At 44.9% G+C, this 26,837-nt stretch overlaps 1 protein-coding gene across 1 annotated transcript; it reads right to left on the bottom strand.

Annotated features, from left to right (window-relative positions):
- Positions 1-670: 670 nt before the first annotated feature.
- On the bottom strand, positions 671-25,795 carry LOC138671745 (cell division cycle-associated protein 7-like). The gene is made up of 6 exons (XM_069759896.1): positions 25,550-25,795; positions 12,912-12,992; positions 6,154-6,315; positions 4,286-4,429; positions 2,884-3,033; positions 671-811 (listed from the first exon to the last, which is right to left on the bottom strand). Exons 1-6 carry the CDS (start codon positions 25,793-25,795, stop codon positions 671-673), a joined length of 924 nt encoding a protein of 307 aa, XP_069615997.1.
- Positions 25,796-26,837: the final 1,042 nt, after the last annotated feature.

The following is a 26,837-nucleotide window of genomic DNA, read 5'->3' as shown; positions in this document are numbered from 1 at the left end:
AGGAGGGTTGATCCTACTGACAGTTTCCCCATTAATGTCCAGCTTTAGCATTTGTCTCTGCATTTCAGTTGTCATTTCTTTACTCTTCCATTTACATGCCTGCACGAGAGCTTGTTGTTTTATGCAGAAGGGAGTTGGGAGTTCAACATAAAGATTATGCAATATAGACTACGATTTGAAGGAGGGAGCTTTTCTAACAATATTTTGTTAAATGGATTTTTAACATGTAGGGTTCTATGCAATATGCACCAATTAAGATTTTTTATTGAAGCCTTAGGACTTAATGAAATCCTATTAAAAGGAGCTTGATAATGGATCTACAATACAATTTGCATTGCGTCTTTTATTGCCGAGTGTTGTCATATACAGTACAGACATCTTGGGGTTCTTTATAGGTCCCCAGGGATTACTGCAGAGGGGTATCCCATTCCACAGTTTTCTCCCTACAGCGGTCCACAGCTATTGCAGCTTCCTCTGATCTGTCATTAAAGCAGGAGAATGTTGCACTTGCATCATCATGTCAGTGAGCGCCCCCTGTTGTCTGAACAAGATCACCCACCCCCCACATAGGTGCCAAAAGACGTTCCAGGCCTCAGTCAGCAGCAATCTCATCCTGTCAAAACAAAGCTGGCCAAGGACAACATCAGGTCAGGTTGAACAAGACATCAGCCTACCTGGTAAGATAGGAGTGTACATCACTGTAACCACGATAACGAGCCAGAGGAAACAGTATGCCGGTAGCACAGCGTCCTTCCCGTTGGCGACAGAAGCTACAGTTACAGATCCCTCTGCACGGAGGGCAGGTCCAGTCCTGAAGGGTAGAAGAATAAGTACCGTAAATCTCACAAATCCAATGTGAGGACAACCTTTATTTTCCTCAGACACCTTTCCCTTGAAGTGTGGTTGTTGCAACTAAAGGTACCGTCACATTAAGCGACGCTGCAGCGATATAGACAACGAGCTGATCGCTGCAGCGTCGCTGTTTAGGTCGCTAGGAGACGTCAAACACCGGCAACAGCAGAACGATGCAGGAGTGATCCAGTGACGTACTTGTCGTTCTCGCTGGTTGTTGCTCCATGAAAAAACGTTGCAGGCATCGTTGCTTTTGATATCAAGCATGACGAATCACGCCGACCTGACGACCAAATAAAGTTCCGGACTTCTAGCTAAGACCAGCGATGTCACAGCAGGATCCTGATCGCTGCTGCATGTCAAACACAACGAGATCGCTATCCAGGACGCTGCAACGTCACGGATCGTTCTCGTTGGAAAGTTGTTCAGTGTGAAGGTACCTTAAGGCAATGTTCATATGTCCAGTAATGATTCTTTAGAACAGATACAGCAGCAGTCAGTTGACTAGAGTTCTGCAGTTTTTATAAATTTATGTCTGTCGGAAGGAGAAGGGGAAAAAAAATAAATAAATACCCCACTCTAACCGAGACGACTGGATCAGTTGACTAGAGTTCTGCAGTTTTTTTTGTTTTTTGTTTTTTATTTATGCCCATCTAAAGGAAGAGGGGGGAGAAAAAAAACAAAACAAAAAAAATCCACATTCATGGAGATGAGTGGATCAGTTCCCCTAACCCCTCTTCGTATTGGCAACTATGGATCTGTTAAATAGCCATTTTATCTCGCATTTGCTTATTGGAGGTGGAAAAAAAATATAAATACATATACACATATATACTACTGGATATGTGAACTTTCAAGTAAATCACCGATTAGAAACTGATCCAGTAAGTAAACGGATCCTTTTCAAAATGGTAGTGCAGCGCCCCAGGGTCCTGGTCGTTGCAGTAATGTCATTTTCCTCTAGGGGAGAGTGATATTACGTTTGGAGGCAAAGAAGGACAACTGCATCCAGGTATCACAAACATGCAACACATTTCACACTCCAGGCCACCAAGGGGAGCTCTGCTCCTATTTATTAAGTCACTCCTCACATTGGTAAAACGGGTTGCCTGGAGGGATAGCTAGTTAGTTGCTGGCTGAGCTTCGCTCAGGTAGTTGGTCCCCGACAGGGGTGGGATCCTGTCAGAGATCGAGGAAGAAGGACACGGAGCTGTGCATGCCCTGAGAGCTGCAGCTTCCAGAAAGAAGTGGTGGTGGGTGGTTGTGGTTGGTGGTGGTGGTCTCCAAACCAGCCAGACTGTCTGCCCTGTGATCTGGTGCTCTGGACTGTGGATGCTGAAGTCTTCAGTAAAGGTAAAGAGACTGCAACCTTGAGTCCTCGTTCTTCACTATGTTTCACACCATCCACCATCTACACACTGGGAAGCCCTGGGGACATACTTCACCTGTGAGAAGGTATACTATCTAGCTGCCATAACATCACCCCAGCGGACCCCTTAAGCAGCGTCGGTCACCCTGACCGAACACCACAGGTGGCATCACGAACATTTCCCCTTTAAAGACCTTTCCCTTTTACACGGACGTCCCAGGGCCACGGACCCGGTCAGCCACCGTGACATCCCCCTGTGAACCGAAGGACCCGGTACAGAGTACCCCACTGCCCTTGGGGGCGCTCCACATGTACATGGGCTGATAGTTATGAACTAGCATTTCCATATCAGCCCATTCAAATGGGTCCCAAGGCAAATTACATTGAATTTCTAAAAATAAGGGTCCATGTAACAAGTGATATTGGTCATGAAAATTTAGGTAATAAAACTGCAGTCAATTCTTCAATATTTAGTAGTTTTCCTTTGTAAGGTTATTGTGTAATCGTCCAAGGTGTAACATTTACCAGTTGACTTACTGGCTGATTGTGCAGTTCTGCAATTCCGTGACACTTAAAAAAAAAAACAAAAAAAAACTGCAGGGGTTGTGATCTCGTGTTGTAATTTGTCAGTTTGAAAATTGCTTTCATTTTTCTCTACTTACAGGATCTAAAAGAACCTTGCGTACATCTTCTCCATATCTGTTCCTGAGACAAGGCCCACAGAACTGTCCTTGGATTCCATGACATTCTTTATTGCGGCAGTTTGTCTTTGTGTCTATGGTTTTCTGTCTGCACTGATGACACGTGGACCCCTATAAGAGGTCAAACAAAGCCATGAACATTGAGCATGCAGTGGACGGGGAAAAAAAAAAAAAAAAAAAAAAAAAAAAAAAAAAAAGGGTAGGTTGACTTTTGAAGACATCTGCGTCATCTACTAGTGCTACATTAATATCACTGCTGGGAACTGGAAACTGAAAATTTTTGGGGCACACAAGGTTTGGCGTTCTTACCTACATCAGAATACTATAAAGTGCTTCACAGACTAAATATTGGAGGGATTTTAAAATTTTCTAGTTAGCCAAGTCACTGGCTAATGCTGCAGTCTGAGGCAGATGGTCTCAAGGACGCGTGCAAGAATGCTGGGTCTGGCCAGCTTTAGTACCCTTACATTTTTATTTTATATTTTTAAATAAGGTGAAAATGACTGATTGCAGCAAAGATTACAAACATTGCGCGAGCGCTGCAAAAAATGCTGCTGGTCTGAATGGTCATGTAAGAGGCAAAAAGCCAAGAAGCAGGGGAGTGATGTGCTCTTGAAGACTGAACTTGAAACAGCCAGCAAAATTGTGAACACACTACTAGACAGGCCTTAATCTAAGATCAGTGCAAATAAACAAATGCAACTTTGTACATTTACATAAAACATGCAACAGAACATCAATTTACATAAAGTATTACGAGCGGTGAACTATGCTGTTGCATTCATACCCCAGAAGACACCAATTGCATTATGTGAATAATGTCATTTGCAGTGTGCATTGTGATATGGTAGATGTATAAAGTATAGAGTAAGAAATAAAGGTAACTCTAGGGGTAAGAGACTTTGGTAAGAAGTATAAAAAGGTAATATGTTTGATGTATGCAAGTGTATCTCAGTTACGGACAGAGAGCCAGTAAACGTAGGGATAGTCCAGGAGGGACAGATTGTAATGCTGAAAAACATGCTGTGTTAAGGAAACAAGAAATGAGAAATGTTTCTCATTACAATCTGATGAACCTGAACTGTCCAGTAAATGTCTATGTGTTGAAATGAACTGGGTGTACCCCAAGTTATGTTCGACAGCTCTAGAAGATGGAGACCTTGAGACAGCGTCCTACAAGTGAGTGATACACCCCACACCTGACCGTACATTGGGACAGGGACATTATTTTCCTGTAAAGCATCAGCTCGTCCATGGTTACCGCCCTTTAGCAATTCTCATTTACATCAAAACGATTCACTCAATAAAAGCAAACTCAAAAAAGGAGGGAAAAAAAACCCAAAATCTGACAGGTGCGACTCACATTCACATGGTTGTACACTTTCTCCTTCACATTATCAGCAACATTATTCAATTCATCTTCTGTGATATCCTCCACTGGTCGCACAACATGGGGAATGACATGAATGCTGGACCGAGTAATTCGCCGCCTTCCTTTGGTTTCTCTCTGTTTTAGATAAAAACAAAAGCAGAGTTGAATGGAATTGAAAAATGAGCTTCAGCATCATACAGTTTGGAAAAGCATGACCAAAAATAAATAAATGCCAGTGATTATTCACCGAATACCCTACTGGTCCTGCCGTACGTGACCACCAAAGCCAGTGGTTGGCTGCACGAATAATAGAATCAGTGGCCCTGGAGCACATCACAGCAGAGGTAACAGCCAGGATTCGACACAGGGCTTTTATGGTTATTCACATTAGCAACCTGATCGGCAAGTTTTATAAAAGCACCTTAATTACATGATGGGTGTCTAGAACATTTTACATATAACATAAGGGCAGCATGCTGGATATACTAGAGTGCTGATGAATTGTTAGGCCACGTGCACACGTTGCGCAAAGTGGTGCGGATTTTTCCAGACTGATTTTGGCAAGTAAACCGCACCGCAGCTTACCTGCGGAATTACCACGATTTTTTTTTTTGCGGATTCCACCCGCGGTTTTAGGGTGGTTTCACACTTGCGTTTTTGTCTGCAGCGGTTTTTTTTTCAAAAAAACGCATGCGTTTTTTTTCTCCTATCTTTAACATTGAAAACGCATGCGTTTTTTTGTGTACGCGTTTGGTTGCGTTTTTTGACGCATGCGTTTTTTTACTGCATGCGTTCATTTTCTGAAATGCTACTTGTAGTATTTTAGAAGCGTTTTTTGGACCAAAAAAAAACGCATGCGTTTTCATGCGTTTTTTTTGGGTCAAAAAATACATTGGAGTCAATGGGGACGCATGCGTTTTTTTATTAAAAACCCAGAAAACACACTGATATGCCACCCCCCAACATAAAGGTGATAAAGGGAACCTAACCCTACCCCTAACCCTACCCCTAAGGGATCCTAACCCTAACCCTACCCCTAACCCTAAGGGATCCTAACCCTAACCCTAATCCCTTTATGGTTAGGGGTAGGGTTAGGGTTAGGATCCCTTAGGGGTAGGGTTAGGGTTAGGATCCCTTAGGGTTAGGGGTAGGGTTAGGGGTAGGATCCCTTTAGGGTTATGATCCCTACCCCTAACCCTAACTGTTTCTGTTTATAGTGGGTTTTTTTTACTTTATTTTGATGATTGGCAGCTGTCACATTTCTCAGTATGCATTTAAAAAACGCAAACGCATGTAAAAACGCATGTAAACGCGTCAAAACGCCGCGTTTTTCACCACATGCAAAAACGCATGCGTCAAAAAAACTCAGCGTTTACACGCGTTTTTTCACCATGCGTTTTTTTGCGTTTACCGCAAAAACGCACCCCAAAAAACGCCAATATGAAACCAGCCTTACACCTGCGGATTCCTATTATGGAGCAGGTGTAAACCGCTGCGGAATCCACACAAAGAATTGACATGCTGCGGAATAAACGCTACGTTTCTGTGCGTTTTTTCCGTAGCGTGTTCTCTGCGGATTTTGGTTCACATGGTACTGTAAACTCAAGGAAAATAGCTGCGAATCCGCAGCATCAAATCTGCTGCGGATCCGCAAACAAAATCTGCAACGTGTGCACATACCCTTAAGATATTAAGTAATCACTAGGAAAACCCCACTGAGTTGGTAACCCAAAAAGGTAGGTTCCCCCCCCCCCCCCATTAGAGTGTGAATGCCCAGTTTGTGGATGTTGCACCGTCGTGAGTTCTTTGGCGCCAACTAATTAAAAAGGACATTTATCTACCATAGGTTAGGTTCTTACTTCCTCCAGCAAATTATCCTCAAGACTCTGCAGCTTTTCCTCCTTTTGTGGAGATTGACTCAGCACAGCTCCCATAGAGCGGGTCACTCGCCGAGTGGCTCTTCCTGGATTCCTTCTAGGTTCAACTTTAGGTAGAGATTCACGTGACCGCCTTTTGTGCTTCTAAGTAAAAATACACATACAACGGATAACCAGTGCTCTGAATGGTTGAGAACTACTGAAAACTGCATTTTTTTTGCAAGGGAGTTGCATTGTGGCAAGAGCTCTTCCCAAAATTATTTTTTTATAAAAGTACATATATTCATTTCAGCCGGTTACTATTACATCTGCGTCATTTTGAACATATCACCTCCCCCTTTGGACCAGTCTTGCTGTTACTTCACCTCTTGTCAAGCATATGCAGTAGAATCTTTCAGCATGGCTTCCCTATGTCTACAACATGTGCAGTGGGGGAAAAAAAAAAAAAGTATTTGATACTGTGCTCATTTTAAGGCTATGTGCACAAGTAGGAAATGTGGTGCAGGATTTTCTGCACAAAATTTGCATCTCCTGGCAGAATCCACAGCTGTGGATTTGCAGCAGAATTGATGCAGTTTTTGCCACTGCGGATTTCTATCATGGAGGGTGCAGAAACGCTGCAGATCCGCACATAAGTGACATGCACTTTTAAATCCGCACAACTTTTTTTTTACCCATTGATTTACATTGTACTGTAAATCACAGTGCGGATCAGCAGTGTTTCTGCGTGGAAAAATCTGCTGGGGATCCGCAGCAAATTCGCATCATGTGCACATAGCCTAAAAGCTTTCCCACTTACAAAGAGTGGAGAGGTTAAAAACACACATTGTATGATTTTTCCATAATCAAGTTTCATTTTATTGCATGAAATAAGTATTTCATCACCTACCAACCAGCAACTCTGGCTTTCACAGACATTAGTTTTTCCTTAACCCCTTCAAGATGGGGCCCTTTTTTGTTTTTTTGTGTTTGTTTTTCGCTCCTTTTCTTCCTGGAGCCATAACTATTTTTCCATCAATATGGCCATGCAAGGGCTTGTTCTTTTGCGGGACAAGTTGTACTTTTAGTTTTACCATGTCATGTACTAAAAAAAAAAAAAAAAAAAAAAACGCAGTTCCACAATTTAATTTTTTTATTTATTTATTTATTTATCACACTTTTTTCCCCCTTTTGGCATGCTTCAATAGTCTCCATGGGAGACTAGAAGCTGCCATAATCTGGATAGGCTCTGCTACATACAAGCAATGATCAGATAACCTGTATGTAGCAGAATTTCTGACTTGCTATGAGCACCGACCACTGGGTGGCGCTCACAGCAAGCCAGAAATGAAAACCATAGAGGTCTGTAGGAGACCTCTGGTTGTCATGCCAATCCAAATCGTTGACCCGCGATCACGTGAAGGGGGGGTGGGGGGTGTTGTCACCGATGGGCAGATTTCCTTCCCGATGACTGGAAGCACACATTAAATCCTGCTGTCAGTTTGACTGCGGCATTTAACAGGTTAATAGCCATGGGTGGATTGCGATTCAACCTGCGGCTGTTCCGGGCACATGTCAGCTGTTCAAAACAGCTGACGTGTGTTGGGAAAGATCTGGGCTTACTGCTGGAGTCCACATCAAAAGGGAGACACGACATACGCAGTACATGTATGGTGCATGTTGTGAAGGGGTTAAGAAGCCCTCCTACTCTGCACTTGTTACCTGAATTAATTGCACCCATTTGAGCTCTTTACCTCTATAAAAAAAGACGTCTGTCCACACACTCACTCAAACTCCAACCTGTCCACCATGGCCAAGAACAAAGAGCTACTAAGGATACCAACGACAAAATTGTAGACCTACATAAGGATGGGATGGGCCACAGGATAATAGGCAAGCAGCTTGGTGAGGAGGCAATAACTGTTGGCACAATGATTAGAAAAAAAAAAAACACAACACACCCAAAGACGACAGTCAATCTCCCCCGGTCTGGGGCTCCATTGTAAGATCTTGCCTTGTGGGGCAAGGATGATTCTGAGAAAGGTCAGGAATGAGCCCAGACCTGCAAGGGAGGACCTAATCAATGACCTGAAGAGAGCTGGGACCAATCTCAAACATTACCGTTAGTAACACACCACACCATCATGGATTAAATAACCCCTTCGTGACGAACAATACAAGAGACTAGCATCCATGTACAGGCAGGACTGCCACCAGGAATTTCAGGGCCCCATACTGGCAAAATGTTTGGGTACAGGCTCCACCCCATCTCTGCCTCCAACCTACCACAGTCCCATTGCCCACTCCTGACCAAATAATGGCTTTAGAGTCTGCGGTCTACAGTGGCCTGTTCAGAAGTTATAAACATTTAGTTGAAAAAAAATTAATTTTTCCATTCCCGTCGTGTCACTTTGCATTAATTCCTGAAGAGTCGCTGAAGGGTTAATAAACAACCTAAAAGCAATTTTGAATATGTTGAGGGGTGCCATTTTTAAAATGGCATCACCTTTGGATGTTTCCAATATATAGGACCCCCAAAGTGATTTCAAAACTTAACAGGTCCCTTAAAAAAAAAAATTAAAAAAAAATCCCAGAAAATTTCTGCTACATTTTTAAAAGGTTAACAAATTACATTTTACAAATGGTGATATAAATAAAACTTTCCCTTATGTCTGCTTTACGTTTGTGTGTGGTATGACTATCTGGATTAAAGTAATTCAAAGTTTGAAAATTGCATTTTTATTTATTTTATTTTTTTAAACTGACATTTGATTTTTTTTTTTTTTTTAATAAATGCACACTATAATTGTAAATTTAGGTTGATATGGCTAAAGTATGTCACGAAAAAAAGAATCTCAAAATCAACGGGATATGTTGAAGCATTCCAGAGTTTACACTACATAAAGTGATGTCAGATTTAAATTTAAAAAAAAAAAAAAAAATTGGACCTGGACATTAAGGGGTTTACATTAGTCCATGCCCGTTTGAAGATAGCCAGTGACCATCTGGATAATCCAGAGGAGCCATGGAAGAAAGTCATATGGTCAGATGAGACCAAATTGGAACTTCTTGGTATGAACTCCACTCGCAGTGTTTTGAGAAACAAGAAGGATGAGTACAACCCCAAAACACCATCCCAACCGTAAAGCATGGTGGGGGGGAAACATACTTTGGGAGGTGCTTTTCTGCAAAGAGGACAGGACGACGCATCATATTGAAAGGAGGATGGATGGGGTCTTGTATCGTGAGATTTTGGCCAACAACCTCCTTTCCTCAGTAAGAGCACTGAAGAAAGGTCATGGCTGGATCTTCCAGCATGACAATGACCTGAAACACACAGCCAGGGCAACTAAGGAGTGGCTCCTTAAGAAGCATTTAAAAAGGTTCTGGAGTGACCTAGCCAGACTCCAGACCTGAACCCAATAGAAAATCTTTAGAGAGGGAGCAGAAACTCAAATGTTGCCCAACAATATCCTGAAACATCTGGAGAAGATCTGTATAGAGGTGAGGGCCAAAATTCCTGCTGCAGTGCGTGCAAAATTGGTCAAGAACTACAGGAAGCGTCTGACCTCAATAATTGCAGACAAAGGTTTCTGTACCAAAATTATTAAAAGTTCTGTTTTTCTATTGTATCTAATAATTATCTCATGCAATAAAAGGCAAATTATGTATATTAACCCCTTTCTGTCCTCGGATGGGATAGTACGTCCAAGGTCAGATGGCCTGCTTTGATGTGGGCTCCGGCGCTGAGCCAACATCAAAGTCAGGACATGTCAGCTGTTTTGTACAGCTGACATGTGCCTGCAATAGTGGCGGGTGTAATCTCAATTCACCCGCTGCTATTAACTAGTTAAATGCCGCTGTCAGATGCTGACAGTGGCATTTAGCTAGCGCTTCCAGCCATTGGGCCGGAAATGCGCTCACCGGTGACCCTTCATCACGTGATCGGGGGTCAGCGATGAGTTTGAAGACCTCTATGGTTCTTGATGCCGGATTGCCTGTGGTCGGCGCTCATAGCAATGCAGCAATTCTACTACAATCAAGCGGTGCCAGATTCTAGTCTCCTATGGAGGCTATTGAAGCATGGCAAGAGCTGTAAAAAAAAAAAAAAGTTTTAAGAATATGAAAACAAAACAAAAACACAAATCTAAAAACTTTAAATCACCCCCTTTTGCCCTATTCAAAATCAAATATACCAAATATGTGTATCGCCGCGTTCAGAATCGCCCAATCAATTAAAAAAAAAAAAAAAAAATTAACCTAATCATTAACCCCTATCTGACCTCGGACGGGATAGTATGTCCGAGGTCAGATCCCCTGCTTTGATGCAGGGCTCCGCGGTGAGCCCGCATCAAAGCCGGGACATGTCAGCTGTTTTGAACAGCTGACATGTGCCCGTAATAGGCGCGGGCAGAATCGCGATCTGCCCGCACCTATTAACTAGTTAAATGCCGCTGTCAAACGCAGACAGCGGCATTTAACTACCGCTTCCGGCCGGGCGGCCGGAAATTACGTCATCGCCGACCCCCGTCACATGATCGGGGGTCGGCGATGCGTCTCCATTGTAACCATAGAGGTCCTTGAGACCTCTATGGTTACTGATTGTCGGTGGCTGTGAGCGCCACCCTGTGGTCGGCGCTCACAGCACACCTCCATTTCTGCTACATAGCAGCGATCAGCAGATCGCTGCTATGTAGCAGAGGCGATCGGGTTGTGACTGCTTCTAGCCTCCCATGGAGGCTATTGAAGCATGGCAAAAGTAAAAAAAAAAAGTTGAAAAAAATGTTAAAAAAAAAATTAAAAAAAAAATATAAAAGTTTAAATCACCCCCCTTTCGCCCCAATCAAAATAAATCAATAAAAAAAAAATATATAAAATCTACACATATTTGGTATCGCCGCGCTCAGAATCGCCCGATCTATCAACTAAAAAAAAGCATTAACCTGATCGCTAAACAGCGTAGCGGGAAAAAAAAATTCAAAATGCCAGAATTCCGTTTTTTGGTCGCCGCGACATTGCATTAAAATGCAATAACGGGCGATGAAAAGAACGTATCTGCACCAAAATGCTATCATTAAAAAAGTCATCTCGGCACGCAAAAAATAAGCCCTCAACCGACCCCAGATCGCGAAAAATGGAGACGCTACGGGTATTGGAAAATGGCACAATTTTTTTTTTTAGCAAAGTTTGGAATTTTTTTTCACCACTTAGATAAAAAATAACCTAGTCATGTTAGGTGTCTATGAACTCGTAATGACCTGGAGAATCATAATGGCAGGTCAGTTTTAGCATTTAGTGAACCTAGCAAAAAAGCCAAACAAAACAAGTGTGGGATTGCACTTTTTTTGCAATTTCACCGCACTTGGAATTTTTTTCCCGTTTTCTAGTACACGACATGCTAAAACCAATGATGTCGTTCAAAAGTACAACTTGTCCCGCAAAAAATAAGCCCTCCATGGCCAAATTGACGGAAAAATAAAAAAGCCGCACCACTGAAATGCAATAACGGGCAGTCACAAGAACGTATCTGCACTGAAATGGTATTAAAATGTCAGCTCGGTGTGCAAAAAATAATCCCTCACCCAACCTGAGATGACGAAAAATTGAGACGTTATGAGTTTTGGAAAATTGCTCAATTTTTTTTTTAAGCAAAGTTTGGAATTATTTATTTATTTTACCATTTAGATAAAAAAAAAAAAAAAAAAAAAAAATCCTATACATGTTTGGTGTCTATGAACTCGTAATGACCTGGAGAATCAAAATGGCAGGTCAGTTTTAGCATTTAGTGAACCTAGCAATCTCAATGTGATTTTCTGGTTTTTATTTTTAGATTCTGTGTCTCATAATGGAAGTGTACATATGATAAAAAATTACAAACTTCTTCATCCTTTGTAGGTGGGAAAACTTGCAAGGTCGGCAGTGTATCAAATACTTATTTTCCTGACTGTACGTTCTTTACACGCTATTCTGTGCACGTTGTAAAACTAATCTGTTTACAACACGCTATGATTCTGTGCACTGTATAATCCTGCACGTGTCATCTCTTCTGCCAACAGAACTAGTCTAATTGCCGTTTGTGAAGTCAGGAATGATTCCCGCAATATGGAGCTATTAGCAGCTGACCCATGGGGTTTTTGCTTTTCTTTGGATCAACATGCCAGGGTAAAGGTTGAAGACAATTGGCATCTGTCTAGCTTCAAACTTAAACTATGAAACATACCTGCATATCTGCTTTTTTTTGTTGCAACATTGACTTGTTAGCTGGTTTAAAGCAGGGCACAATGGTCCTGCACTACACTCTGCCTCCATTGCAGGGCTTGAAACCACTAGACACAGCAGAGGCAAGACAAGCAGGTTCAAGCAGTGTTTGATGCCTGCTGCAGTTCTGCATCACTGATCCATCTAGGCAGGGCTGACCTGTCTTGATGTTGCCAGCAATTATTTGAAACTCCATAATGGAGGCATAGTGGAGTGCAGGACAATTGGGTTCTGCTTTAAACCAGCTCACAAGCCTATCATGTTAAAACACTTCAGTTCTGTGACCATAGTTACCTAAGGGCCTATTGTGTACCTAGTATCTCAGATTCATAAATATTTCTAGCCTCAAATTCTAAAGAACAGTTTAGACAAAACTAAATAGATAAAATACACAAGAACTTTGCCATTTCAGTGCAGACTAAAGCCCTGCTCCTCTAGGCACAGTCTTGTGTACTAGTTATGCCAATATTGCTATATTAATGCCTGCATCCTCTTTCAGATACCTGGGTGTTGCCATCTTGTGAGGTAGATGCTGACTGCACTTGTCCTGGGAGCTTCTCCAATTCTGCCATAAGTTTGGCAAGCTGCAGAAATTAGAAGTTTAGCATACAGATATAAAAGACATTGCAGCATAGAAGACATTGTCACGTTCTATATAAAGACCGCATTGCAGTAACCACCAACACTTCTTTTTACTGACCTGCGATGTAAGAGACTAGCATACCCCCATGGGTGACAATCCAGCAGCTGTCGGCTGTCCACTATAGCTGACAACTTGCTGCATCAGCCACGATCAGTGTTGGTACTGACTATAGTTGTTCAACCCCTTATATGCTGCTGTCAATGACTACATCATCTAGATGGTTGACAGTCTGGGGACTCCCTCTTTAACCCCATCGACACCCTGAGATCTTGATCATGTGGTCCCGATGTTTGCCATGGCAATTCATGGCCTTCGGGCTCTTTTCCATTTGTGAGAAACACGTCCGTGTCTCGCATGTGAAAACCAAGCTCTGGCACTTGGGAGCGGAGAGTGCGGCTCCATGTGTTGCTATGCGGCCGCATGCTCCGCTCTGGAGTGTCGGTGCCAGAGCTTGGTTTTCACATGTGAGACACGGACGTGTTTCTCGCAAATGGAAAAGAGCCCTTAAAGTCTGCCGGCTACAGTGGCCTGTTCAGATGATATCAACATTTAGGTGGTAAAAATAAACTGAAATCAGAGCGAATTTTGAATATGCTGAGGGTGCCATTTTTAGAATGGTATCACTTTTGAGGGTTTACAATATATAGGACCCCTAAGGTCATCAAGTTTTGTAAATTTCCTTGGAAAAAATAAAAATTACTGGTACATTTATAAACCTAAAATTCTAACAAAATAGCACATTTTACAACTGGTGCTGATGTAAGGAAAACAAAGAAAATTTTAGCTATTAATGTTTGTGTGGTGTGACCATCTGGATTAAAGGGATAAATCAGTCAAAGTTTATTACCACATGGAGGTGACACTGGTAAGATTTAAAAATCAAGAAGTATAGATATAAACACTGGCGCTCAGCAAATGACTGACCCAAGGGTAAGATTTGTATAGAGAGCTGCTGGTGATTGAAGCACGTTCTGTATATACCTGCTAGAAAGCAAAGCCTAAAAAAAAAAAAAAAAAAAAAAAAAAAAAAAAAGGAATATATCACTGCGCTACTCCATACACGTGCAAAGCCAAATTGTGAAGATGTTAAATATGCAAATGAAGAGGGCTGCTGTCCCTCAAAATGCGTTGGTTTCTTGTTCCTTCTGCGCACCAGTCCTTCTCTCAGCGACATCACTCCGAAACCCCTCCCATTTCCGCCTCATACACAGCGTGCTTCCCGCCGGGGCACTTGTGATCATTGTTGGCATCCAGTGCAGCGGTTCCCGCACACCGACTGCGGTCACCCTCTGCAGCACAGCGGTTAGTCTTCAGGACGCAGGAACACCACTTGTCGTCCCCACACCCAGGATCAACACAGCGAGTACCGCCTTAAACCTCATTAAGCACACTAGGTTACTACAATCAAATCCCGTTAGATCCTCCCACGGACTATTAACCACCGAGTCCACCATATTTTATACAGACAATTCACTACGAATACCTATTGTGCTGCTACTAGGGGCAACCTAACAGGATACTATATCCACATCTGAATCTACTATATAATTGTCTAAGGGTCACTTCTGTCTTTCTGTCTGTCTGTCACGGATAGTCATTGGTCGCGGCCTCTGTCTGTCAAGGAAATCCAAGTCACTGATTGGTCGTGGCTTTTTTTCCCGCGACCAATCAGTGACAGGCACAGTCCGGAAGAAAATGGCCGCTCCTTACTCCCTGCATACTCCCCTCCGGTCACCGCTAACACAGCGTTAATGCCGGCAGTAATGTACCGCGTTATGCCTCGGGTAACGCACTCCGTTACCGCCGCTATTAACCCTGTGTGTCCTCAACTATTTACTATTGATGCTGCCTATGCGGCATCAATAGTAAAAAAATCGTTGTTACTTACTGATAACGGTATTTCTCTGATCCCATGATGGCACCACGGAGAGAGGGGTCCGCCCCCAGGGACAGGAAACCTACAGGTGAAAAAGGGCGTACCTCTCTCCCACATCAGTTGGTTTACAGAGCCTTATACAGAACTTCAGCTGCAACTCAATATTTGCACAAATTAAACTTAACCAATTTAACTTAACAGAGGCACCGTGACTAAAGCTAATTACTAGTACATTATAATGTGCACACCTGTGTGTGAAAAGGGAGGGAATATACGGGTGCCATCATGGGATCAGAGAAATACAGTTATCGGTAAGTAACTACGATTTTCTCTTCCCCCCCCCCCCATGATGGCACCACGGAGAGATTTGCATAGATTGTAACTCTTAGGGAGGGACCACTGCCTCTAGAACCCTTCGCCCAAAGGTGAGATCAGAGGAGGTCAAGTCTAAACAGTAATGTTTGAAAAATGTAGACTGGAAAGACCAAGTGGCAGCTCTACATATCTGTTGTACCGAAGCGCCAGCTCTCTCTGCCCAGGATGATGCCACTGCTCTGGTTGAATGAGCTTTTATGTTCTCCGGGATGGCTGTCCCACAGGATGAGTAGGATAGGGTGATGGCGTCTCTTATCCATCTCGCCAATGTGGCCTTCGATGCTTTCTGTCCCTTCCGTGGACCCTGGAAGCAGACAAACAGAGCCCTATCCTTCCTGCACTCCCTAGTGGCTGATAGATATTGGACCAGACACCTTTTTACGTCTAGGGTATGCAATGTTTTTTTCCCCCTCATTTTTGGGGCTGGGACAAAAGGAGGGCAAAGAGATCTCTTGAGTTCTATGAAATTGTGATGCGATTTTAGGGAGCCGGGTCAGTTTTAAGAATGACTGTCTTTGAGTATCTGAGTAAAGGGTGGGCATGCAGATAACGCTTGTATATCGCTAACGTGGCGGGCCGAGGTTAGGGCCACTAGGAGTGTGGTTTTTAGAGAGAAGATCTTTAAAGGAGCGTCTGCCAGGAGCTCAAAGGGAGGTTTCGTTAGAGCATTTAGAAAAGGTTTAGATCCCATGGAGGAGTATTATGGAGGGGAATAGGCCTGGACCTGCTTGAGGCTCTAATGATTCTCATGATACAGCGATTTCTGGCTAGATCATGGTTGTACAAAGCTCCCAAGGCTGCTACCTGAACCTTTAGAGTACTTGTAGCTAGACCTTTTTTCCAATCCCTTCTGCAGGAACTCAAGAATCTTCTCTATTGGGATTTCCCCGGAAGGGTCTGCGCATAAAATTTTTTCCACACTTTCCCATATATTTTGCTGCTATGTGGAAGATGGATTGGGTTACCTCCATTAATGCTCGAGACCTGGTGCCCCCTTGGTGGTTTAGATATGCTACCACTACCTGGTTGTTCGAAAAGATTTTTTGCGTGATGGGAGTGAAGGAGTTTTAGAAAGTGCGTTAGGGCCAATTTTACCGCTAACAGTTCTTTCATGTTTGAAGAGACTAGCTCTTGATTTTTGCTCCAATTCCCCTGTGCCACTTGATCGTCTATGTGTGCTCCCCACCCCCAGAGGCTTGCATCCATCGTTAGGATTTTTCCGTCGGTAGTGCCCAAGGAACCCCCTTGCTTAAATTCACTGGGTCTGCCCACCATACTAGGGAGTGTATCGTGCTTGATGAGATACTTAATTGCCCATCTAAATTTCCATGCAGAGATATGCTTGAATCTAAAGTCTCCCATTGTAGGTGCCGGGAATGACATTGTGCCCACTGCACGGCTGGGATACAGGCTGTCATGGATCCCAGCAGGGACATTGCTTTTCTTAGAGTAGTGACTGGAGATATTGTCAACTATAACACTGCCTGTGTCATTTTTTGGATCTTCCCCCGAGGAAGATAGCACTTCTGCGTGATCGACTCTAGGACTATCCCCAAGTACTCCTGTACCTGGGTTGGCACTACTCTGGATTTGGGTATGTTCAGCAGCCAACCTAGACTCGACAGTGAAGCCATGACCAAATCCAACTGTTTGCAATGTTGGAATGAGGTCCCTACCACGAGGAGGTCGTCCAGGTAGGGAACTATTAGGACATTCTGTTTCCGTATGTGGGCCATCACTTCTGACATTTTCGTGAACACCCGAGGTGCGATGGCTAACCCGAAGGGGAGAGCCCGGAATTGGTAATGTTTCACTTCCCCTTGGATATTCACTGCCAGTCTGAGATATTTTGATGATCCCTGTGGATAGGCACGTGGTAATATGCGTCTCGTAAGTCTAGAACAGTCATGAAACACAAGGGAAAGAGTATTTTCATGCAAGATTTTACTGTCTCCATTTTGAAATGTTGAATCTCGAGGAAAGCATTAAGCTACTTACTGGTAGCGGCATTTTTCGGAGGCCCATGACAGCACTACGAGAGAGGGGATCCGCCCTTCAGGAACAGGAAACCTACAGATACAAAAGGGCGGTACCTCTCCCCATGCATCAGTTGTATATTAGAGCCTGAGAGGACTACCGCGGTTAGTAGCACACAAACATACATTATATACAGTTTATGTCCAAAAATAATCAATCATAATGAACTATATACCACACGTGAGATCTATCTATCTCATTATATACATTATGGGAAGTGCAACCCCCACGTGAATAGGGAGGGAACTAAGGGTGCTGTCATGGGCCTCCGAAAAATGCCGCTACCAGTAAGTAGCTTAATGCTTTATTCGGACTCCCATGACAGCACTACGAGAGAATTACAGAGATGTAAACTACCTTAGGGAGGGACTATAGCCTGTAGCACCCTTAACCCGAAGGTGAGATCAGAAGAGAACCCCAAGTCCAACCTATAGTGCTTGAAAAAGGTGGAAGGGGATGACCACGTAGCTGCCTTACATATCTGGTCGATGGAAACTCCAGATCTCTCAGCCCAGGATGCAGCCATGGCCCGAGTGGAATGTGCCCTCAGATTCTGCGGAGCTGGACCTCCACCTGCAGTATAAGCCAGAGAGATAGCCTCCCTAATCCACTTCGCTAGCGTGTACTTCGACACTCTAAGACCTTTCCTGGGACCTTGGAAAGATAGAAACAACGCCTCCTCTCTCTTCCAAGCATCAGTGACTGATATATATTCTAAGAGACATCTCCTAACATCTAACGTATGGAGTAACTCCTCTTTGGAATTAGAAGGATTAGGGAGAAATGATGGTAGAACTATCTCCTGAGATCTATGAAATTCTGAGGCCACTTTTGGTAAGCAAGCTGGATCTGGTCTGAGGACTACCCTGTCCTGTAGAAACTCTGTATAGGGGGACAGCCTAGAAAGAGCCTGTATGTCTCCTACCCTACGAGCAGATGTAATTGCCACCAAAAATGCTGTTTTGAGGGATAGTAATTTAAGTGAGGCTGAATGTAAAGGCTCAAACGGTTCTTTAGTCAAGGCTGAGAGGACTAGGTTAAGATCCCAAGGCATTGACCTATTCCTGTGTATAGGTCTGGATCTACTAGCTGCTTTGATGAACCTTGATACCCAATAATTACCAGCAATGTTGCAAGAAAATAAGGCCCCTAGGGCTGAGACTTGTACTTTTAGCGTACTCGTGGATAGATTTAGCTCTAGCCCTCTCTGCAGGAATTCTAGAATCTGGTTAATTGGTAAACCCTCTTCGATATTAAAATTTGAAGAGGCCAGAAACTTCCTCCAAGTTCTAGAGTAGATCTTAGTTGTTATGAGTTTTCTACTCTTCATAAGGGTATCAATGAGATTTGGAGAAAATCCTCTGTTTTTTAACAGTGACCTTTCAAAGACCATGCCGTCAAATGTAGACCCTTCACTTGTGGATGGTTGATCGGACCTTGATGAAGTAGGTCCGGGATGTCTGGCAGTACCCAGGGGTCTTCCACCGACATGGTCCTGAGCCAGGAGAACCAAGCCCTTCGGGGCCAGAACGGAGCGATCAGTATGATTCTCGCTTGATCCTCCCTTATCTTTCTGACCACCAGAGGCAACAGGTTTAGCGGGGGAAACGCATAAGCCAACCGGAAATCCCATCTGATCAGGAAGGCATCCACTACCAGCGGATATTCCCTGGGATTCAAGGAACAGAATTTTTTCGTTTTTCTGTTGTCCTTGTTGGCAAATAGGTCCACCTCTGGATGACCCCACCTGCGGACAATCTGGTTGAAGATTTTTGTGTTCAGAGACCACTCTCCTTGTCTTAAGGTGTTTCGACTTAGAAAGTCCGCCTTTATATTTTCCTTCCCTTTTATATGTACTGCTGCTAAAGATAGAAAATGATTTTCCGCTATCTGGAGCAGGCGGTCCGCTATTTCCATCAGGGACTCGGAGCGTGTTCCACCTTGGTGATTCACGTAGGCCACTGCCACCTGATTGTCGGAGAGGATTTTGACATGGTGACCCTGTAGATACACGAGGAGTTCCTTAATTGATAATTCAATCGCCAACAACTCCTTTTGATTAGAAGAGGCTGATGTTTGGGGGTCCCATAGACCCTGGACTACCACGTCACCCATGTGTGCCCCCCACCCTGTGGGGCTGGCGTCCGTCGTAACTACCCGAGTCACTTGAGTCACCCAGGGAACTCCTGCTGACAGATTGTCTTCCCTTAGCCACCATCTAAGAGATGTCAGAACCTCTGGACTCAATGTCATCTGACCCTGCAAGGAACCCTGTAAGACTCTGTCATAATTCAGTACGTCAAACTGTAAAGGTCTGGAGTGGAACTGGGCCCAACGGACGGCGGGAATACAGGAAGTTAGGGAACCTAACAAGGACATAGCCTGTCTAAGAGTCATGGTTGGTTCTTTAATTGCTTTTAATACCTGTTGTTGGATATGGCGCAGTTTATCAGTTGGAAGACAGCATTGTTGGGACTCGGAATCTAACAGCAGACCTAGGAATCTCTGGTTTTTTAGGGGTTGTAATCGGGATTTTTCATAATTCACGATCCAGCCCAGATTCTCTAGCTTAGATATAGCTGTTTTTACCTGAGCAAGGCAATGGTCTGCTGAGTTCCCAACTATCAGGAAATCATCCAGATAAGGGATTATGAGGATATCAGATTCACGTAAATGCGCCATGACCTCCGCAACTACTTTAGTGAATACTCGGGGAGACGTTGAGAGGCCGAAGGGAAGGGCTCTAAATTGAAAATGTCGAACAATACCCCCCATAGACACCGCCACACGTAGAAACCTCTGAAAGTTTTCATGGATAGGAACATGATAATACGCATCTTTTAAGTCCACAACTACCATGAAGCAGTGTTTGAACAACATTTTAATTGCAGAGCTGATTGACTCCATTTTAAATGTGGCTTTAACCAGGTATTCATTCAGGGATTTAAGGTTAATGATAGTCCTAAATGATCTGTCTGGTTTCTGGATCAGAAAAAGGGGAGAGTAGAATCCACTCCCTCTTTCTGACTCTGGAACTTCAATCAGCACGTTTTTGAGGCATAAACTCACAACTTCTGCCTCCAAAGCCGTCTGTTCAATAGTGGAGGAACGTAAGGGGGTTAACATAAATTTATCCCGAGGCCAGTGAATAAATTCTAATTTCAGACCTTCTGAAATAATACCTCGGACCCAGTCACTATTTGAGATGTTAGACCATGCGGAAGAGAAGGCTGACAATCTCCCTCCCACAGGGATCGCTAGTCATTGGTCCGGTTTCTTACGTTCTTTTGAGGAACGGCGGAACATGTAACCCGTACCTCTCCTGCGTCTATCCTCCCATCTAAAATTCTCTCTAGTGGGTGAGGATGCGCGCTTCCTTCCGCGACCAAATCTCCTCCTGTTGAATGGACGCCGATAAGAAGATGATGACAAACTCGGGAATTTTTTCTTGTCATCTCCAGCCTTTTCAAGCAGGTCATCCAAGGTTGGTCCGAAGAGGTATTCCCCTTTGCATGGGATAGCGCATAATTTGGACCTTGATTGAATGTCACCCGACCAACATTTCAACCACAGGGCTCTACGAGCCGCGTTGGAGAGTCCTGCTGCTCTGGCCGCCATCCTGACCGAATCGACCGACGCGTCCGACAGGAAAGCCGCAGCATCTTGAATCACCGGAAGCGCACTTAGAATGGAACTTCTGGAAGCGCCTTCCTTAAGCTGGGATTCCAACTGTTCCAGCCAGACCATTAGGGATCTGGCTGTACAAGTCGCAGCCACCGCTGGCCTCAACGATCCGGCTGCCATCTCCCAGGTACCTTTAAGGAAGGTATCCGCCTTCCTGTCAAGGGGGTCTTTAAGGGATCCCATATCTTCGAAAGGTAATGCGGCCTTTTTTGATGCCTTTGCTACCGCAGCATCTAATTTAGGGGCCTTGTCCCAGGTATCCACAGTCGTATCCTCAAAGGGATATCTGCGTTTTAAGGCTGGTGGTAATGAGCCTTTCTTCTCCGGTTTCTTCCATTCCCGGAGAATCAGGTCTTGAATTTTATCATTCACCGGGAAGGACCTACGCTTCTTGTGTTCCAAACCACTGAACATTAGTTGCTGACGGGAAAGCGGAGTCTTAGGTTCTTCTAGGCCCATCGTACCTCTGACCGACTTAACTAATTTATCTACCCGGTCCAGAGGCAGACAGAATCGGCCAGATTCCTCTTCTGATGACGAGGAAGAGAGATTTGAGCCATAGGAACCTTCATCCTTATCTTCCTCTGATGAATCAGAGATCACCGAGGTTCTCTGTTTTGAACTCCCCGCCTGGGACATAGACCGCAGGGATTCCCTTACTTCTGTACGGATCATCTCACGCAGATTAGCCGTAGAAGCAGATTCTTCCGCTACCTAGGGGAGGACAATAAGGGTGATACCATCTATCTAGCCTGATGTCACTCAACCCCTCCACTCCTGTAGACCTCACCGTCTGTTGTATACAGGAGGCGCATAATTTTTTAATATAAGAATCTGGTAACGGGACTTCACACAGGGCACACTCCTTATGTTTCGACTTTGCACTTTTCTTTCCCTAAAATGACAAAGTATAAGGGGCCCGCGTCACTGAGTGAGCATTCACGTAGATCTCTTACCAGTGTACGCCAAAAAAGGTACCGGAACACGAGGGGGTTCTTTGCCAGTCGATGCTCTGGATCCCTGCTTGGACGAGCTTTTACGGCTGGACTGGTCACTTCTGGCATGCTCCTTCTCCGTGGGCTTTTCCTCCGGCAACTGAAGCTGCCGCTCACCATCACTCTCCATGATGTGGATGTGACCAAAGGCAGAGCTCTATTCCCAGCTCCTGCTTAAATCCCCCTCAGATCCGGTCAGCAGGCTGCCTGGCGCCACTCCTATTGGTTCCGGCTGATGAGACTACATCTGGGGGGTCAGCGCAGTGTGTGAGGAGACCGGCGTTCAGGATCGATGGGCGCCGCCATCTTGGATGAACTGCGCATGCGCAGTCACCCAGAGACCGGAAACGCCTGCTGACTCCGCCCCCTCGACGTCACTGCACCGGAAACGCTCCAGCTAACGCTGAGAGCGATGCAGGACGCCGAAGAGCACGCAGCAGCGTTCCGGATAGCGTTCCCCTCCTGGCACCGCTACATCACCACCGTGCTGCACCACCACATGGACCGAAGGAGCGATATACTTACCGGCGCCGGCGCTAACGGAGATCAGGAATCCTCTGGACTCTGCTCCCTGCTGTCTACATCACTGACGTGCAGTCCAGCCAGGACCACCGTGATGTCTTCCAGGAGCTTCCGCACCGGTCGAGGTAGGAGACCCCCCCGCTACCTGATTCGACCGGCCGGCCTGGGATCCATCTACGAGATTCATCTGTAGGATCCTGCCCCTCCAGGAACAGGAAACCAACTGATGCATGGGGAGAGGTACCGCCCTTTTGTATCTGTAGGTTTCCTGTTCCTGAAGGGCGGATCCCCTCTCTCGTAGTGCTGTCATGGGAGTCCGAATAAACTGTTTAATCTTTTGAGATTTATGATCGCCCTGTACGATCTGTCCGGTTTCCTGCGAAGGAAGAGGGGGAGAGTAGAAGCCCATGCCTTTTTCCTGGTATGGGACTTCTTGCAACACTCCCTTCTGAATTAAGTTCAAAATTTCTTCCTGGAGAGCTGACTGTTCGTGTGATTGAGGTGTTACCATGAAGGAATTGGGGAACCCGGGAAAAGATTTCTTCTTATCTCCGGCTTTGTCAATCTGGTTTCTTCCATTCTCTCTTAGAGAGTGAATTTTCTCATTTATTGGGAATGCTCTTTTTTGTTCCAAACCACTGAACATTATATCCTGCGCCGTTTTTTTAGGGTGTTCATCTACCAGACCCATTGTTGTCCTGACAGCTTTTATGAGAGTGTGTCTCTTCGATAGGGAAGCAACTGCGTCCCCCTTCTGAGGATAGCGAAGAGGTCTCGGAGGCTGATGAATCACTAGAATCAGATATTTCACCTTCTGACTCGTCCACACTAGATTCAGGGGACCTATGACTTGATTTGCGCTTTTTCTTTGAGGTTTTAATGTCTTTGAGGGCACTCTCCACCTGGCTCTTTACTAATGACTTTAGGGTCTGAGGCAAACTCGGCTGCGTTGTGACCCTGAGCGTCCACTGCTGCTGCGCTGTTGAGAGGAAGTGTTTCCCTTGTGCTGATGCTGTGTGCGCTGGTGCCGCTGTACCTGTGCAATCTCCTGTGCATCCTGCTGCTCCTGGTCGATCATAGTGGCCTCCGCACTTTGTTTAGTGCAAAGGAGGTTTGAATTATCCACATTTTCCCGCCTGGAAGCGCCTCTTTAATATCTTGCGCCGCCGGCAGAAGTGGCGATCTGCGCATGCGCCCGCTCGACATCCGGTCGCTCTCCAGACCACGGGCGCCACATGGGGGAAGATATAAGCGGGGACACCCGCGCGCGTCCCAGCGTTCTGCCTACCGGAACCTGCCCACACACTTGTTTGGAGCCCCCAGCTCAGGCGGCAATGGCGCCGGCGTTTCAGCGGTCCCACGTGTCGCTCCAGATACCGGCTTCTGCGCCTGGGACCTCATGGAATGGTAGCCGCCGCTACCCCCCATGAACCGCCGTGCAGCAGTACGGAGACTATGTTGGTGACGGCCGCCACCTGCCTCCCCCTTTTTTTTTTTTTTTAAATCGTGGGGAAGGCAGGCTTGATCCTCTTCACTGCCTCCCCCTTCACACTCACCCATAAGGCCCGCCGACCCCAGCGGTGGTGCTTCAGGGAAGGGAAAAAGGGGGGAGAGAAAACCCGCTCAACCCAGCCGTGACAGGACTGGATCAGCCCCTGGTATCCCACGAAGTATCTTCAGGTACGTGCCGTAGGTTCCCCGTCAGGGACAGGAAACCAACTGATGTGGGAGAGAGGTACGCCCTTTTTCACCTGTAGGTTTCCTGTCCCCGAGGGCGGACCCCTCTCTCCGTGGTGCCATCATGGGGGAAAGAGAAAATCTAATGTTAAAAATAAAAAAACAAAACACCTGCTATACTCACCCTCCATTGTCCACCGAGCCGCTCGCACCGGCCGCCATCTTCCGTTCCTGGTGATGCATTGCGAAATTACCCAGAAGTCTTAGCGGCCTCACGAGACCGCCAAGTCATCTGCGTAATTTTGCAATGCATCCTGGGAACGGAAGATGGCAGCAGCCATGCGCTCATCGCCTGCGCCAGATCTGAAGGCGAGTATGTTTTTTTTTGTTTGCTTTTTTTTAACCTGTGACATACGTGGCTGGGCAATATACTACGTAGCTGGGCAATATACCACGTGGACATGCATATTCTAGAATACCCGATGCGTTAGAATCGGGCCACCATCTAGTAACAGCATATTCACGCATTATTAGAGGATTCACCACCAACTGTCCACCACTATCGATCTTCTAGTGGTCACACTACCTCAAGGCAATTCAGCAAGTACAACTACGAACACAAGTACTCTGATTAGTACGCTCATATTAAAAGTCTTGTGGGTGACAGTAAAACTCCTTTTTTTCCTCTCATAGGTGAGATCATACCCTCTCCCATCAATTGTTGGGATCATCACGTCATTAAACTAAGTGCCACTCATCAGATCAGTCCTTTTGGCATAACCGCAGTAAGTTTCTCTTTATTTGCATATTTAACATCTTCACAATTTGGCTTTACACATGTATGGAATAGCGCGGTGATATATTCTTTTTTTTTTTTTTTTAAGATTTAAAAATCCACTAAAGGAGTTAAATCTAGAGCCTAGGAATAGAAAACCCATGACTGCTTTGTTCCGGAAGAGACACAAGTGTCCATGGGTTATATCTGGTATCGAAGCTCTGCTCAGTTGTATGGAATAGAGCTGAGCAGCAATTGTTCATCATAACCCTTGTTGACAGGCATGCTATTTTAGAGGAAAGCAGTAGATTGTAATCATTATAAACAGAAAAGATAGTTAGCAGAAAATATTAAAAGGATCTGTTCTTATGCAATCAGTTATGCATTAGATGTCTTATGTTTTAGACAGTCACGTAGACAGCAGACACCAGGGCATTTGACACAAGTGAGGATGCAATTCAGGATAAATCCCCATTACCCTTCCATCATTGTTACTGGAATACCATTATGTAACCACAATAAAAACAAAAAAATTTAAAAACAGTACTGGAACAAACCATGGCCTTATTATCTTCAATGTTCTTGGCTCTCTTCTTTAGGAATTCATTTGGTGCCTCTTCGTCCGATTCACTTGATGGCATCACTGGTGGTCTCACCACTTCGGGGTCTGAAGAGGAGGAGCTGCTTTTGTATTCTTCAGAATCGCTGGTTTCAGAAAGATAGGTCGCTTTCTTCATTGCCACTCTGAGCGAGTACTTGTGGCTTCTTTGCACAACGGAAACGGCAGATGACTTTCTAGGCATGGTGTCCTAAAAGCAAGGGAGCAATGGCAATAGTTGGAGTAAACTGTAGATCAGGTTCCCTGAAGCTCAGGTCAGGAATGCATTAAAACGAAACATTACTTGCCAGTTTTGCAGCCACTCAACCCCCTTTACATGTTGATTTTTAATTGCCACATTGTTTTGCACCTAAAACTGCCAGTTACCAAGAAACTACTATGCCATTATCAGTCTGAAAACCCCAAGTGATCTTGGCCACAACCTGGCTACTAGGTGCAAACCATCTCTTAGGGCAGAGACAGACTGCCGTATTTCTCGTGCGAGAATTGCATCGTAAACCTCGTGCTGGCTGTTGGTTCTCCTGACCTGAGGTTGACAGCTGCATTGTAATCCATCATGCTGTCTTTCTCAGGTCAGGGGAGAGGAACTGGCCAGTCCCTGAAGTGCAATGTGATGCTCACGCGAGAAATACGGCAGTCTGTCTCTGCCCTTAGGCTGGGATCACACACAGGGAGATACGGCCGAGTCTCAAGTTAAAACAAAGCTCTGGCACCAGCACTCCAGAGCGGAACGTGCGGCCGCACAGCAATACATGGAGCTGCACGCTCCACTCTGGAGTGCCGGAGCTTGGTTTTAACCTGCGATACTCGGCCGTATCTCGCTGTGGTGCAACTCCGGCCCTAGTCAAAGACTTTCTAAAAGAAAGAAGAAAGAAGAAAAAAAAAAAAAAAAAAAAAAAAAGGGGGGGGGGGGTGTTGGGGGTTGAGAACTGGCTCAGGGATAGGAAACAAAGGGTGGTTATTAATGGAGCACACTCGGACTGTGTCACGGTTAGCAGTGGGGTACCACAGGGGTTTGTATTGGGCCCTCTTCTTTTTAACATTTATTAATGACCATGTAGGGGGCATTCAGAGTAGAATTTCAACATTTGCAGATGACACTAAACTCTGCATGGTAATCAATACAGAGGAGGACAATTTTATATTACAGGATGATTTATGTAAACTAGAAGCTTGGGCTGATAAATGGCAAATGAGCTTTAATGGGGATAAATGTAAGGTCATGC

Source organism: Ranitomeya imitator, chromosome 3 (genome assembly GCF_032444005.1).
Source record: "Ranitomeya imitator isolate aRanImi1 chromosome 3, aRanImi1.pri, whole genome shotgun sequence".
NCBI lineage: Eukaryota > Metazoa > Chordata > Amphibia > Anura > Dendrobatidae > Ranitomeya > Ranitomeya imitator.
This window is presented reverse-complemented; position numbering and strand designations above follow the sequence as displayed.

Excerpts from the sequence above, each read along its gene's own strand:
- LOC138671745 (XM_069759896.1), bottom strand. The coding sequence starts at position 25,795 with ATGCCTAGAAAGTCATCTGCCGTTTCCGTTGTGCAAAGAAGCCACAAG. Across the intron at positions 4,430-6,153 it reads AGGATAATTTGCTGGAGGAA|AGAGAAACCAAAGGAAGGCG; the intron begins GTAAGAACCTAA and ends TATCTAAAACAG. Across the intron at positions 3,034-4,285 it reads AAGTGTACAACCATGTGAAT|GGGTCCACGTGTCATCAGTG; the intron begins GTGAGTCGCACC and ends GACCTCTTATAG.